At 35.3% G+C, this 13439-nt stretch overlaps 3 protein-coding genes across 6 annotated transcripts in view; 1 reads left to right on the top strand and 2 right to left on the bottom strand.

Annotated features, from left to right (window-relative positions):
* LOC116344054 (geranylgeranyl transferase type-1 subunit beta) overlaps positions 1-865 on the bottom strand; it is a 7386-nt gene extending 6521 nt beyond the window's left edge. The window contains exons 1-2 of one of the 2 annotated variants that reach the window (XM_031772431.1): positions 675-864; positions 115-285 (exon numbers count right to left, since the gene is read on the bottom strand). In XM_031772431.1, the coding sequence (XP_031628291.1) occupies positions 115-275 (161 nt within the window). In that variant the 5' untranslated portion in view covers positions 276-285; positions 675-864. Of the gene's footprint in view, positions 1-114 lie in introns of both variants that reach the window. The other variant, XM_031772429.1, reaches the window with a different exon arrangement.
* A 1917-nt stretch (positions 866-2782) lies between these two features.
* Positions 2783-11200, top strand: LOC116343935 (dual oxidase). The gene is made up of 13 exons (XM_031772264.1): positions 2783-2884; positions 3408-3616; positions 4930-5010; positions 5805-6359; positions 6451-6854; positions 6952-7397; positions 7494-7543; positions 7606-7894; positions 7974-8160; positions 8241-8500; positions 8588-9657; positions 9827-10788; positions 10869-11200. Exons 2-13 carry the CDS (start codon positions 3514-3516, stop codon positions 10995-10997), a joined length of 4536 nt encoding a protein of 1511 aa, XP_031628124.1. The 5' UTR covers positions 2783-2884; positions 3408-3513; the 3' UTR covers positions 10998-11200.
* On the bottom strand, positions 11088-12202 carry LOC116343936 (carboxypeptidase O-like). 3 transcript variants are annotated; one of them, XR_004201363.1, is made up of 4 exons: positions 12071-12202; positions 11960-11993; positions 11656-11830; positions 11088-11602 (listed from the first exon to the last, which is right to left on the bottom strand). XR_004201363.1 is itself a non-coding variant. In XM_031772266.1 (4 exons), the coding sequence occupies exons 1-4, from the start codon at positions 12182-12184 to the stop codon at positions 11570-11572; spliced, it is 276 nt and encodes a 91-aa protein (XP_031628126.1). In that variant the 5' UTR covers positions 12185-12202; the 3' UTR covers positions 11088-11569. The 3 variants fall into 3 exon arrangements, 2 of the variants coding, with proteins under 2 accessions (XP_031628126.1, XP_031628125.1); XM_031772266.1 differs by having other exon boundaries at positions 11656-11750; XM_031772265.1 differs by having other exon boundaries at positions 11088-11528; positions 11656-11750.
* Between the last annotated feature and the right edge of the window lie 1237 nt (positions 12203-13439).

Genomic DNA, 13439 nt, shown 5'->3' with positions numbered 1-13439 from the left:
AATTCCCACCCCCTAAGAGTGAGCCTATTATATGCCCCACCCTGTATTTAATGTTCTCTTTTTTTTTGAATTTGTTTTTTGTCTTACACTTTTATTGATTCTATTTAAAATTACCTTGTTGAATCATGCGATGCCAGACGTGGTGGCAATACATCCAGACAACGTTGAAAGTACTTTGTGTGCCGCTTCGTATTGACATTCGCATGAATATTGTTCATGTTTGCATGGTAATTGGCCATACTATTGTTATCCGCATTACACACTTCAGTTGACATCGTCAGCACACTAATCCATTCAATTAATTTATACATAAATACAAAAACGAAGTGAATTATTCGTTCTTTTTTCGGCTTGTTTGTTTGTTTCAATTCGAATACAACAATACGTCACAATGGATGAATGATTAATATATGCATACACTTAAGCGTGAGACTTTCGTCTTGCAAACTCGATCAAATCAATCGAAAATCTCCTTGAAATGGTTTTCGATCGGTTATTTAATGAAAATTAAATTGATGCATTGATGTGTGGACAGACTAAGCAATGATGCACTCATTAATTTGCGCGTACACAACACACACACATACGACGGATATTTTTTTTGGCGTACAAAAATGAATTGATTTTGTTTTACACATAAGATGCGATATTCGGTTGATTCACAACTAACTTACTTGTGCACATTGTTTCTGGTTTTATATATGTGCTCAGTTATAGTAACGGTACCATTATATGATGAAACCGAAACAAATAAAAAGAAATAAACAAATAAATAAAACCAACGTTTCTTTCTTTGTGGTTTTGTTGTTTTTCCAAACGGAATGAATAAAAAAAAAGTGATTCTGCTCAAAACAAATATTCACACACACTAAATACGAATGACAGGCGAAGAAGTGTAGACTGTATGAATAATAATGTAAAATCAGCAATGACACATGAGAAAGGCGAGCGAGCGAGAGCACCGTATGTGAACACTTTCCAAATGTCATGACATTAAACGCATTCATTGTCATGTATTGAGGTAAAGAACCTTATAGTAAACTCTGTTTCTCTCTCTCCGTTTTAGTTTCTTCGTTGGTTTTATTTTAACCGTTCGTCGCTTATATTATTCACGCAATCTGACTGACGTCAATGATGAGGACAAATTGTCCAAATTTCATCAGAGCGCTTATCGGTAATGTATGCAAAAGATTTTGTGATTCATTTGAATCTTCTGCTGATGTCAAATGACCTTCACGCAATTCTCTTTTCCTATCTCTTTGTCTTTGTTGAGGTTCATCAGAAATCAGACATTGACCATAAAATCATATAACAATTCGTCATTTTGTATACATTTGAAACTTTAAATTTTGAAGAACAATGAATTGAAACGATGAATCAGTGCATCTGATTTTTTTTTGTCCGAATGCTTATATATTGAAATATGTCTATAAAATTACCAACCGGTTTTTACGGACCCACAATAAAAGTGAAACTGTTTGCAATATCAGTACCGGTCTTCTATTTTCAAAAAGGTAACCATCATAAGACAATCAAAAGTACTTGATTTGCCACTCTAATAGTTCAACAGTTTGCAAGAATGCCGTTGGACAAAAAAAGAACGTCGACCCAAACACAATACAGTTCTTCAGATGCCAAAATTTCAAAGATTTACGAGGCAATGCAATCAAATCAGCATACGAGGGTCCACTCAAAGATCTTCTAATTTAAAGTAAACCGAAATCAGTAAAGAAATTGTTTTATCAAATTTTACCAATGAGTAGTAATGAATTAGAGAACAATTCAAGTGCTTTTGGCTAAATATGAAAGAGGAAAAAGAATTAATTCTATACCAAATAAAAATGGCACAGTTTAAACGCTAATCGAAGAGGCTGCCAAACATGTTGAATTCAGCGAAGATGGACACATCAATTTAAGAAATTTAAAAAAAACAACAGCCACAACAAACGCAATGAATGAGCCGATCTATAAAAAAACATACAAAACACACAAATCGCCTGTAATTGAAGGTTCGAAAAGAAACCCACACCTACACATACATACTGTGCATGCTAAAAATGAATGGAGGAGAATTAAGAGGCGAATAAATTTGTAAAAATATTTATTACGCTGCGCTTACATTTATTTCTTTACTGATGTTCACTTGTTCTCAACATAAAAAAGAGAGCCGAATACCTTATCTCTCCTTTTATTTTTAACAAATTAGAATATTCTTAACATTCTTTATTTAAAGAGAAAGCATTCATTCAAGCACTCGATGCCGCCACTTGAATTCCAAAATTAAATACTCAAGTCCGTCCGATTGCATCGATGATTGATGATGAACGGTAAAAAATGTATGTCAATGTTTTCATTTGATTGCTTTCGTTTGTGTACAGACTACGCTGGTCGCATATCCACACCATTACAATTGTAATTACTATGTCGATTGCGTAGCAATGCAAAGAAGTCAACAGCAAAAGAAGTTATTCGAACATACAAACATTAACATAAAAGCAGCCAAGAAAGAGTAACAGTCAACATAAAAATTGCGTTCGTAGATGTAGATGTGTGTGTGTGTGTGCATGAGACCGTAGTATCTAGCTTAATATCGTTAGCTTTGCGTGTGTAGTGAACAGTTTGAATTGTTTCTCGTGAGATCGTATCGAAACGATGATGACGGTAGCAAGAGAGTGTGAATAGTTTTGCTTAAGTTAATTTTTGTGTCTCTTGCGTTAGTGTATTGTGTGCGGGTATCCCAATGCTTCATCGTAGTTTTTTTTTCTCTTCATCGTCTACTCTCTGTTGAAAACACGAAATATAAAAATTGCTTGTCTTTTATGTGACCACCAACACGTTTTGTTTCACAGTCTCAACGATTGCCTCGAAACGATCGCGCGCACAGGTAATGTTCAAGCAACACGTTCACTTTTTCTTTCGATTCAATTCGACGTGAAGAAGAAGAAAAAAATATCGAAAGTATTTTTCGTTTGTGTAATCAATTGCAGACATTTTTAAGACATCATCGATTAAAAGACATCTTTGGCTCGTCTGTTCAGTTCAAGTGTCAGTGAAATTAAATGAAAAGATTTTATTGAAGAATGGCCGATGCCAAACGGACATTGTGTGTGTGTTGTTGTGTTTTTTTTTGCATGAATTCTTGTTCGCCTACTTAACCACAACGTTGTTTACGTAAATTTCAAACATCCGTGAACTTTTTTTCTAGATATACGTACACCACAGTGAAAAAATCATCATTGCTAAAGATTTTCTATGCGAAGTGTAATGCATGTATTCATAATAACAATTACAGCAAAGAAACACACAAAAACTTAATTACGCCAAAATTGTTCGTTTTTTGTCGAACATTAAAATTTGTTTGATTTTTGGTGTAAAATTGAATGTTCTTCTTCTCTTTTTTTTTGCAGCCCTGATGTCATTCGACAATTGTAACGATATCGTCGATTCTTTTTATTCAATCTCGTAGAAGTAAATGCTGTTTGGTTATCGTATGCACATGCATCGACCGAAGAAATGCTGCGATTCACCGATGTAACCAAACGCTCATTAAATCTTTCGTATTTTATTGTGAAGGTGCTTTTGATCGTGCTACAGCTCTCTCATTTAACATTTGGTGGTAAAAATCAACATTTTATTTTATTGTTGTTATTTTCAACACAGTCATTTGTGTGAATAAATGTTTTCGTGCATAAATTTGTGTGAGTTGTAGTCTTTTGACGGTGAATACAAATCTTTGATGTGATCGACCTTTCCAAATGACAAAAAATAGCGAAAAAAATATAGAAGAAACACAATAAAAGAGTAAATAAAGTGAGACAAACAAAAATCAAAGCCAAAAATAGTAGAGAAAAATGCTAAAAAAAACGTCCAGACAAATATCAAGCAAAGCAATAAATTAAATCGTTCACTTTCAAAATCATTAAAAATAATTGAAGAAAAAGAGTTGCGTTGCCAAAACAGGTGATTGGAAAACCGACCAGCGCGACATTGAAATTTATAAGGAGAATATTTTTTTTTCTAAAGCATGGAAAGACAATGGAATGTTTTGCACGTTTTCAATGTGCCCGCTATCTCGGTTTGCCATTTTGAGTTGCACGAAAAATGTATGAGCAAAAACGGTACTTTACAATTAATTGCTACTTCAAACAGCGACTCGAAATTTTGCGGTCATGCTCGTGCAGCACAGTATCTCCCTCTCTATCTATCTTCTTTTGTAATTTGTAGACATATTTTCGGTGATGCTGCTGTTCGCACGAAAACTGCTAAACAACGAAAATGAAGAGAGAGAGAAATGAATCAACACAAATTAGCAGTGTACTTAGAATCAGTGAACATTCATTTATTTATTTCGCCTTTTGTGTTTGCAAATATGATTTTCGATGCAATAATTTAATCGTGTGTATTTGCTCCGAACGGTCATTTTAATTAGTAGTGTCGGGGGATTAATTTATTGTGTTTGCAACAGAACAAAAAGAAGAAAAAAACACACGCGTGTATGCGTAGTAAATATCGTTCAACGTTTTGACGCGATCTCTTTTCATTTTATTATTGTAATTTAAATTGATTTAAATGCGTCCATGCATCTCGATTAGTGCGCTTGTCGCAATTCTTTTTAGTTTTATCGATTAATAATAATAATAAATTCAGAAGAAAAATGAATCGAGATCGACGAAAAAAAGCAACAATTCTAAATGAGATTGTCAATGAGCACTGCATTTTGTGCTGCAATTAAGGTCAGCATTTTCAATATGCTTTGCATTGAATCATTATAAAGACTCTTTTTTTCTTGTGTTCATTGAAATTGCTCGCCTTTGATCAAACTATCCCGTCACCGAGTGCAAAAGTTCTCAACACATTATCATTACGCAAAAATGCATTAAACGAAGAAGAAAAAAACGTCTTTAATCGTGAATTTTATTGGTTTTATAGATGAAATTCTAAGTCAAACGGAGAAACAGCGTTACGATGGATGGTTTAATAACTTGGCGCATCCAAATTGGGGTTCAGTGGGTTTGTATAGACACTTCACAACAATTAAAAACGTTTCAATATTATCACGACTATTTGTTTCGAATTAAAAAATAGCGAGATTGGTATTTGTTTAATTGGAAATTGTTTGAGACAAGGACACTTTCAACATATACACAACATCGTGTGGTCGGAATGTATCCGATTTGATTTAATAATCACGAATTGAAATCACGTCATTTTTTTCATTCATGTTACTTGTCGATCTCTCGATTTCAACTGTCACGATTTTCTTTCTCATACACACACACACTTGGCAAACGCGTGAAATCCTAACTGCTGACAATTCGCATGAGCTGCAGCTGCGGCTGCTGCATTCTTGCATTTAAATAAATACGTGATTGATTTGAATGTTTATTTTGGAATTTATTTGATGTTTAGTTCACGCACTATACTCCTCTCACCTGCTGCAATACAGAGTCGTGTCGTCCGGAGACAGACACAGATAGTAAAAAAGTAATCTTGATCTTAATTAATTGCCTCATTTAATGAGACTGACGGGCTTTTAAGTTATGCGAAGTCCGTTTCGATAGATTTTGAAATTGATTAAGAGTTTAGCGAATACTTTTTTTCTCTCTTGCGGTTACGCTAGTTAATTTGTAAAGTTCATAATAACACTTTTTTACACTCTGAATCTTTTTATGGAGTTTTTGCTTTTTTCTACCCGAAAATTAAACTGTGCCATTTCTTTAATGAACAAACAAACAGACGTGAAATCAATTCATTTTAATTGATCGAAAAGCTTAATTAATTTAATGAGTTTTCATCATTTACAGACAGTCATTTGGTACGAAAAGCACCGGCATCTTATTCGGACGGTGTGTATATGATGAATGGAAATGATCGACCGTCACCAAGATATCTCAGTCAATTGTTTATGCGCGGTTCCGATGGTCTTGCATCGAAGACCAATCGAACCGCTTTGTTTGCATTCTTTGGTCAAGTTGTCACCAATGAAATTGTGATGGCATCCGAATCCGGATGTCCGATTGAAGTGTTTAAAATTGATATTGAAAAATGTGATGAAGCTTATGATACTGAATGTAAAGGTGACAAATATATTCCATTCCATCGTGCCGCCTATGATCGTGAGACGGGACAAAGTCCGAATCAACCGCGTGAACAATTGAATCAGGTTACGTCATGGATAGATGGTAGTTTTGTGTATAGCACATCTGAAACATGGTTGAATGCAATGCGCTCATTTGTCAATGGGACATTGCTCACTGAAAAAGGCGGCACAATGCCTGTTCGGAATACAATGCGGGTACCTTTATTCAATAATCCCATCCCACACCAAATGCGAATGAATGATGCTCAACAATTGTTTTGTAAGTGGTTATATTCTTGTTTTCTCTTTCTCTCTCTCTGTTTAAAGCTAAATTGAATTAAAAAACACTGAATTTACATGTATCTTTTCAGTGCTTGGCGATCCAAGAACAAATCAAAATCCGGCATTGCTATCGTTTGCGATTGTGTTTTTGCGATGGCACAATGTAATTGCACAACGAATCAAAATCCAACATCCGTCATGGAGTGATGAAGATATTTTTCAACGAGCACGACGAATTGTTGTTGCTTCAATGCAAAATATTCTTTTGTACGAATATTTGCCGGCTCTTTTACAAACAAAAGTACCACCGTATGAAGGCTACAATCCTGATATGCATCCGGGCATCAGTCATATGTTTCAAGCGGCCGCATTTCGATTTGGTCATACACTCATTCCGCCTGGCATTTATATGAGAGATTCTGAATGCAATTATCATCTTACCTCAGCCGGCTATCCGGCTTTGCGGTTGTGTTCGACTTGGTGGAACTCGAATGTGAGTGACTTTTCATTTCCTAATTTTTTTTTACATTATCTCGATTAAGCCAATTCGAATGTCACGACAATTTTTAAAAATATTTTCTTTTTTTCAGGATGTTCTAACCGAAATAAAAGTTGAAGACATTCTAATGGGAATGTCATCGCAGATTTGCGAACGAGAAGATTCACTACTCTGTACAGATGTTCGTGATAAATTGTTTGGCCCGATGGAATTTTCGCGTCGTGATTTAGGTTCGCTGAATATAATGCGTGGCCGTGACAATGGCCTACCCGACTACAATTCGGCACGTTTGTCATTTGGTTTACCGGCAAAAACTAGTTGGCATGACATTGCACCGAAATTGTTCGATGAAAGTCCGGGTCTAGAGAGATCTTTGGCTGCCGCCTACGATAATCGGTTAGATAATATTGATGCATACGTCGGTGGAATGCTGGAATCTGATGGAAAACCAGGTGAATTATTTGAACGCGTAATTATGGATCAATTTCTACGATTGCGTGATGCTGATCGATTTTGGTTTGAAAATGAACAAAATGGGTGAGTTTTTCAACATCAAATCGAATAAATTCATTTTATTGAAAAATTTATTTGAAAAAAAAAACGAAAAATTAATAAAAACTTGCAATATTTCAGGATATTCACGAAAGAAGATATTATCGAAATTCGAAAAATCACACTTTGGGGTAATAAACAAAAGTTAATCATGCATAGAAAATTACACTAATATTGACATATATATTCGTAGACATAATCGTAAACAGTACGTCAATTCATCCGGGCGAAGTTCAAAAAGACCTATTCATGTTTAAAGAAAATGATCCGTGTCCACAGCCATTTCAATTGAATGCATCGTCACTTGAGCCGTGCAATAATCTCGGTGGTCATGATTACTTTGATGGTTCCGAAATTGGTTTCACTTTTTCGTGTGTATTTTTGGCATTTGTTCCAATTCTTTGCATCTTGGCTGCTTACGGTGTTGTAAAGTATCAAAATGGTAAACGCCGAAAACTCAAAGTCAAACAAGAAGCACTCAGGTATTTGACACACATGACATTTAAATGTCCAATCCGAAATTCAATGATTTTAAATCTTTTTTCCCATCGGCTTCTATAGATCGGCACACGGCAAGGCTTCAATCGATAAAATGTTGGCACGTGAATGGTTGCATGCAAACTGTAAGAGATTGGTCACTGTTAAATTTGGACCCGAAACCACTATTCACACCGTCGATCGAAAAGGACAAAAGTTGAGATCATTTGATTTGAAAAGTGTCGATGGCATCACCGTGGAAAGAACTGCGGTAATTATTCGAATAGATATCAACATTTTTTTGTGTACTGAAAAGACAATCTAATAATAATGATTGTTTTTTCTTTGCAGGAGAACAGTACGCGAAAGCACTCGTATGTGCTATTACGTCAACAAAACGATCATGATTTGGTGCTGGAATTTGAATCGGTTTCATCGCAAAAAAAGTTCCTAAAAAAATTGGAAGATTTTTTGTCGCTACACAAAAAAGAAATGCAAATAACGGAAATCAACTCAGAGATTATGTTGCCAAATGCGGAAACAAAAGAACGTCGCCAAAAGCGATTGGAATATTTCTTCCGTGAAGCATATGCATTGACCTTTGGATTACGGTACAAATAAATGCCGATTTTAATTATGGAATCGCTTTCGAAATCAATTTAATCGAATCTAATTTTTGTGCCTCCTTTTATTTTCAGTCCTGGTGAACGTCGTCGCTATTCGAATGGCTCAAATGATTATGAGGTGATGACGGTGATGCGAACGAGTTTGTCGAAAGGCGAATTTGCGTCAGCTCTTGGTATGAAGGGTGACGACATGTTTGTACGTAGAATGTTCAATATCGTGGACAAAGATCAAGACGGACGTATTTCCTTCCAAGAGTTCCTGGAAACGGTCGTACTATTTTCGCGCGGCAAAACTGAAGATAAATTGCGTATCATTTTTGATATGTGTGACAATGATCGGAACGGGGTCATTGATAAAGAAGAACTAAGCGAAATGATGCGGTCACTTGTCGAGATAGCCCGAACGGCCAGCATAAAAGATGATCAAGTTAAACAAGTGATTGACGGTATGTTCCAAGATGTTGGCTTGGAGCATAAAAATCATTTAACCTATCAGGATTTCAAGTTAATGATGAAAGAATATAAAGGAGACTTTGTTGCGATTGGTCTTGATTGCAAAGGTGCCAAACAGAATTTCCTCGATACATCAACAAATGTCGCACGAATGACATCGTTCCACATTGAACCAAGCGTAGAAACATACCGTCATTGGTTACTGTTGCGTTGGGATGCATACACAACATTTGTCGAAGAGAATCGCCAAAATATCTTCTATTTAATTGTATTTTATATCGTTACGATTTCGTTATTTGTTGAACGTTTCATTCACTATTCATTTATGTCCGAGCATACCGATTTGCGGCACATCATGGGCGTTGGCATTGCCATCACCAGGGGGTCGGCTGCATCATTGTCATTTTGCTATTCGTTATTACTATTGACAATGTCACGAAATTTTCTCACTAAATTGAAAGAATTTCCGATTCAACAGTTTATACCGCTCGATTCTCATGTTCAATTTCATAAAATTGTCGCATGTACAGCATTATTCTTTTCACTGGTACATACGGTTGGACATTTAGTTAACTTTTACCATGTTTCAACACAATCGATTGAGAATTTACGATGTTTAACACGTGAGGTACATTTTACATCGGATTACAAACCGGATATTTCATTTTGGCTATTTCAAACTATAACAGGTGAGTTTTTGGTGTTGGTTGGACTTTTTTTTATTATGAATTTTGATCAGAAGCTTACGAAATTACCTTTCTTTAAAGATTTCAATTGAACAAAAACTGACTATTCAAGAATAGTGTGTATTATATTTTAAAAAATTCGAATTATTTCTATTCTTGTTCAATTTACCAGGTGTGACAGGAGTGCTTTTGTTCGTAATAATGTGTTTAATATTCATATTTGCGCATCCGATAATTCGCAAGAAAGCGTACAAATTCTTTTGGAATATTCATTCGTTATACGTGTTCCTCTACATATTGTGTATGATTCATGGTCTGGCTCGTTTGACGGGTCCACCGCGTTTTTGGATGTATTTCATTGGTCCGGCGATAATTTATTCACTGGACAAAGCCGTTTCTTTGCGAACCAAATACATGGCACTGGATGTAATTCAAACCGAACTACTGCCATCCGATGTAATCAAAATAAAGTTTTACCGTCCACCAAATTTGAAATATCTCTCTGGCCAATGGGTGCGATTATCGTGCACCGCATTCAGAACACAAGAAATGCACAGTTTCACACTGACATCGGCACCGCATGAAAACTTCTTGAGTTGTCACATCAAAGCACAAGGGCCATGGACATGGAAATTACGAAATTATTTCGATCCATGCAACTACAATCCCGAAGAACAGCCGAAAATTCGTATTGAGGGTCCATTTGGTGGAGGAAATCAAGATTGGTATAAATTTGAAGTGGCTGTCATGGTTGGCGGTGGCATTGGCGTTACGCCGTACGCTTCGATACTCAATGATTTGGTATTTGGAACAAGTACAAATCGATATTCAGGTGTTGCATGTAAAAAAGTCTACTTTTTATGGATTTGCCCGTCACACAAGCATTTCGAGTGGTTCATTGATGTATTGCGCGACGTGGAGAAGAAAGATGTGACCAATGTTTTGGAAATACACATTTTCATTACGCAGTTTTTCCATAAATTTGATTTACGCACAACAATGTTGTACATTTGTGAGAATCATTTTCAACGCTTGTCGAAAACGTCCATGTTTACAGGACTGAAGGCTGTTAATCATTTTGGACGACCGGATATGTCGAGCTTCTTGAAATTCGTCCAACGAAAACATTCATATGTAAGTATACAGTTTTGATTAATTGAAAATTCTAATTTAATGTCATTTCAAATTTACGACATTTTATTGTATTTTTACAGGTATCAAAAATTGGCGTGTTTTCATGTGGACCACGACCACTAACAAAGAGCATCATGTCTGCCTGTGATGAGGTTAACAAAGGCCGAAAGTTACCGTATTTTATTCATCATTTCGAAAACTTTGGCTAAACAACTCGCAACTATGTATAACTTGGCGCACAAGTCGCCAGTGGTTTTAAATTTGTTCTTTTGTAAATAACAAAACTAAAAAAAAAACAATTGTCAAAACCGATTCCATTGAATTAGTTTATTTTTTATACCAATTTATTTATATTGTAAACTCTTTTTGTCTATAGATAGATTAAAAAAGCCTCAAAACTATCAATCAGTAAGAGCCGAGTGTTTTATTTCAAATTCAAAATCAACTCTTGAGTTTACTCATTCAGCTTTCGATTTGGAGCCTTTTTTGGTTATGTTTTGGTCGTCAAATACGGCACGGGATACAGCTGAAACAAATGCCTGTGCTTCTTTGGCTGCTGCTTGAATATAACTAGCAGGCAATAGAAATCCGTAACGACCTCTGTCACGTAGTTCAATCGTGTAGGCATATTTGATGCCAATACTTCTGGCCCAATCTTCAGAATTGCCTGGAGTTGAATAAGACACCAGCCTTTTGTCTATGCCAACGGTATATTTTTGGCTCTTATCTGTTAGCATAAACTAAAGGCAATTTGAAGTTAGAAGTCTTTGGCATTGACCGTTTATAATAAGGACCTTGGCAGCTTCAAAATGACCTAAATAAATATTGTCTTTAAAATAGTATTAATTTCGCTGAGAAATGCATTACCATCTTCGGCCGCCCAATGTGATTCATTCCGTGATTATATTGAGCACTTAGATTTGCTCCCATGCTAATAAGTTGGGCAATTGCAGGTGCATTACCTAAAAAAAGAAAGATTTACATTTATGACTAAATAAAAATCTGGTAAAATCATTTCCAGCAGAGACAAAAAGCTGTTGATCTGCAATACAGATAAAAAAGAAAAAAAAATAATTTTTAAGTATAAAAAATTATTTATTGAGCAACATGAACGCTTCGTGATGCTTTTTGATCCAGTTCTTGTTCTCATTGAATAATGTTCACGAATTACCTTGAGGCGTGAGAACACCTTCACATTGTGATGCCTGGATGTTAGAAGAAAAGATGTAACCATGTCATCATTTTTGAACTTTTTTGTCCAATACATAGAAAAGTTACTCACGAAATAATGAATGAGAAATGCTGAAAAAAGCACCAACAAAACCATTTTGAATGAAAACGAATTTTGGTAATTTCCAACAAAATCGATCACTTTTTTAAGACGTAATGCTTTCATTCATTGCTACGTGTTTTTATACTGTCCAAAATTGAAAATGTCTCATTTCATTTCAAAATGAATGAAAAAATGCTGTAAAATATTTTTTTTTATTCAAAACGAATGATACAATTAAATAATATACTTGTAAATTGTAGAAATGTTTAACATTTGTATAATCGCCAAAGTTATTACAATAAAACCAATGAGACTCTTTATTCTCTTACAGAAAATATTTTCGCTTACTTATAGCTATATGTAACACACACGTTTTGTAGTGACAACTGTTTTTGAGAAGTAAAAGAATGTTTCATGCCGAGTTTCAAGCGAACAAAAATTTGTTTTGACGTAATTGGATTTGAAATTGATGAGGAGAATCGCATTTGCAGCTTTTTGAAAAATTGCCGCATAGGAAACGATAAAAAACCTTATTTCTCTGAAGAAAAAAAAAGCCAATAATTCGTGCATTCGACGATGCCTCGAGACATTTGGCCGATAGATTTTTACAACTATGGTTGTAGTTTGTGGTGTACGTGCTCGAGAGATAAAACAAATAAAAGAAAATCAAGCGAATCGCATTCATGAAATGTTCAAAAATCAAGTCAATCGGTGGATTTATGCTTTCTGTTTTTGTTGTTGGTATTCGATTTTTTGCTTCTTGTTTTCCTTCATTTGTCGAGTTTTCTTTTGCACTGCAGCTTTTTTTCCTCTTGCTTTCTTTACGACCTTAATGCAGCATTATATAAAATCGTCGAGCTGATTGAAGAATAATATTTGGGACATGAAACTTTTCTGCTGCTACGTTTCTTTTTATCCTCATTCCATTTTGGCCGAATGCTGTTTTTTCCGTCGCCTTGTCTTTTCCAGAATTTTTCATTACATTTTTTTTTCTTGCTTTCGCCATAGATTTTTCGTATATCCATTGAGAGATGTTTCTATCTTTATCTCCAACACTGTCAATCCATCTTTTAGTCTCTTTCCGCAACTCATAGAGTCCCATAGTTTTCATATTGATGGAAATAATGATAAACCAAAAAGCGTTGGCTGTAGCATGTGGGCAAATGCTCTCCCTCTCGTTCGATGGAAATGAGGGAACCACAGCAACATCAGTAGCAAACAAGCCGAAATCAAAGACATCGACGATGAATTATAATCAAAAAGAAATGCATGATGGAAAAAGTTTTTCTTTCCCATCTTTAATTTTCATTTTTGACTTTGGGTACTTTGCGTTCGGTCAAGTTTGTGGATTTTTCTCTCTCTCTCTTTTACACACATA

Source organism: Contarinia nasturtii, unplaced genomic scaffold (genome assembly GCF_009176525.2).
Source record: "Contarinia nasturtii isolate CC-2019 unplaced genomic scaffold, AAFC_CNas_1.1 Cnas_scaffold_1037, whole genome shotgun sequence".
NCBI classification, from domain to species: Eukaryota; Metazoa; Arthropoda; class Insecta; order Diptera; family Cecidomyiidae; genus Contarinia; species Contarinia nasturtii.
The sequence above is the reverse complement of the archived record's forward strand: the minus strand, read 5'-3'. Positions and strand labels throughout refer to the sequence as shown.